Raw genomic sequence first — 1,594 nt, 5'->3', positions numbered from 1 at the left:
ATCTCTCTCTCTCTCTCTCTCTATCTCTCTCTCTCTCTCTCTCTCTCTCTCTCTCTCATGAGTAGCCGCCTTCGCCCGGCCCACCACCACCGTCGCCGGCGCCACTGCCGCCCCCACCGTCGCCGGCCCCGCCGCCGCCCTCGCCCGGGCCAGCATCGCCGCCACCCCCTCCTTCGCCCGGCCCGCTCTCGCCACCGCCGCCGGCGTCGCCACCACCACCACCGCCGCCGCCGCCATTTCCACCACCGTCTCCGCCAGAGCCGTCTCCACCGCCGCCGCTCTCGCCACCAGCGCCGACGCCTCCCCCCGTGACCACGGTTTCCCTTGAGGTTGGCGTCATGACGCCTCTGCCAAAGGTTCCGTCCTGCGCTACGGCGACTAGCAGCACCAGTCGCTGCCGAAGAAGATCGAGGCCTTTGTAGGGGCCGGAGTGTCGTCGCTGTTTCTGCTTTCTGCTGGATACGCGCACAGCCTCGCCATCACCACCGGCAGAGCCGTCTGGAGCTGGGGCTTTGGAAGCCGAGGCCGGTTGGGCCATGGCGACGAGCAGAACCAACCGCTGCCCAAGAAGGTCGAGGCCTTTGCTGGGCAGCGCGTCATCGCTGCGTCGGCTGGAGGGGCTCACAGCCTCGCCCTCACCGCCGATGGCGCCTTCTTCGCCTGGGGCAAGGGTGAAGACGGCTGCCTAGGGCACGGAGAGAACCTGTTGAATCAGATGCTGCCCAAGAAGATCGAGGCGTGGGCGCCGGGGCAGTGAGGCAAGGCTAGTGCCATTTCACTCTGACACGCTAATCTTGAAAACGTCTCCAACGGAGCTCCGTGTTGCTTCCAGCGCCCTCCCCCGCGCTCCCTGCGGCCATGGCCGATGCTCCTAGAAAGAGAGGTCATCTGGCTACCGCGAGAGCGACCCAACTCGTCGACATCGTCCGATGATGGTGCCGCAAAGTCAGCCTTCGGAGGCTATCGTGGGGTCGAGCCGGCAGTAGCCGTGACATGTGGTTCCACCACCCCTCGTAGGCTTTGCCTCTGACCGCCACCGTTCCCAGGCTGCCTAATTGGATGGAAAGGAAGGCTCGGCGAGCGTATAGAAGCGTGCTCGACCTCGTCGTGGCAACCTGTACGGCAGCGCTGGTAGGCGCGATGAGCGTCGTGCCACCTGACCCGAGACGGGTCGCAGGCGTCGTACCGAGCGCGTCGAGACCGTGTCCTGATGTGATCTGCACGGGTGAGTCACGTCGGCGTCAAAGGAGCGACGTGCGACCTGTCAGAGCTTGATCTCCAATCTCAGCGGCGTCGAGTCGTCTCCGGCGGCGACAATTTTGTCCCTCCCCAGGACGCACAGAGGCAGCTGCGACCCCGCCGAGTGGACGGGGGCACTCCGCGCCACCTGCCGAGTGCCCCCGTCCACTTGGCGGGGTCGCAGCTTCCTCTGGAAGGCACCGAGAGGGACAAAATGGCGCAAATGGTCAAATCAAGGTTTTGTAACGCGAGCTGTGCCACAGTGAAATGGCACTAGCCCAAGCAAGGTACTTCCCCCCCCCCCCCCCGGGAGATGACGCATCACGGCTTTCACGGAGGGACGGGCATCCCGAAA

At 65.3% G+C, this 1,594-nt stretch overlaps 1 protein-coding gene across 1 annotated transcript in view; it reads left to right on the top strand.

Annotated features, from left to right (window-relative positions):
- EMIHUDRAFT_213130 (hypothetical protein) overlaps window positions 1-1,055 on the top strand; it is a gene marked incomplete at both ends in the record, with an annotated part of 1,492 nt that extends 437 nt beyond the window's left edge. The window contains one exon of the mRNA XM_005765265.1: window positions 1,047-1,055. Coding sequence (XP_005765322.1) covers window positions 1,047-1,055 — 9 coding nt within the window. The remainder of the gene's footprint in view (window positions 1-1,046) is intronic.
- Window positions 1,056-1,594: the final 539 nt, after the last annotated feature.

The sequence above is a fragment of the Emiliania huxleyi genome (assembly GCF_000372725.1).
Source record: "Emiliania huxleyi CCMP1516 unplaced genomic scaffold EMIHUscaffold_56, whole genome shotgun sequence".
NCBI classification, from domain to species: domain Eukaryota; phylum Haptophyta; order Isochrysidales; family Noelaerhabdaceae; genus Emiliania; species Emiliania huxleyi.
This window is presented reverse-complemented; position numbering and strand designations above follow the sequence as displayed.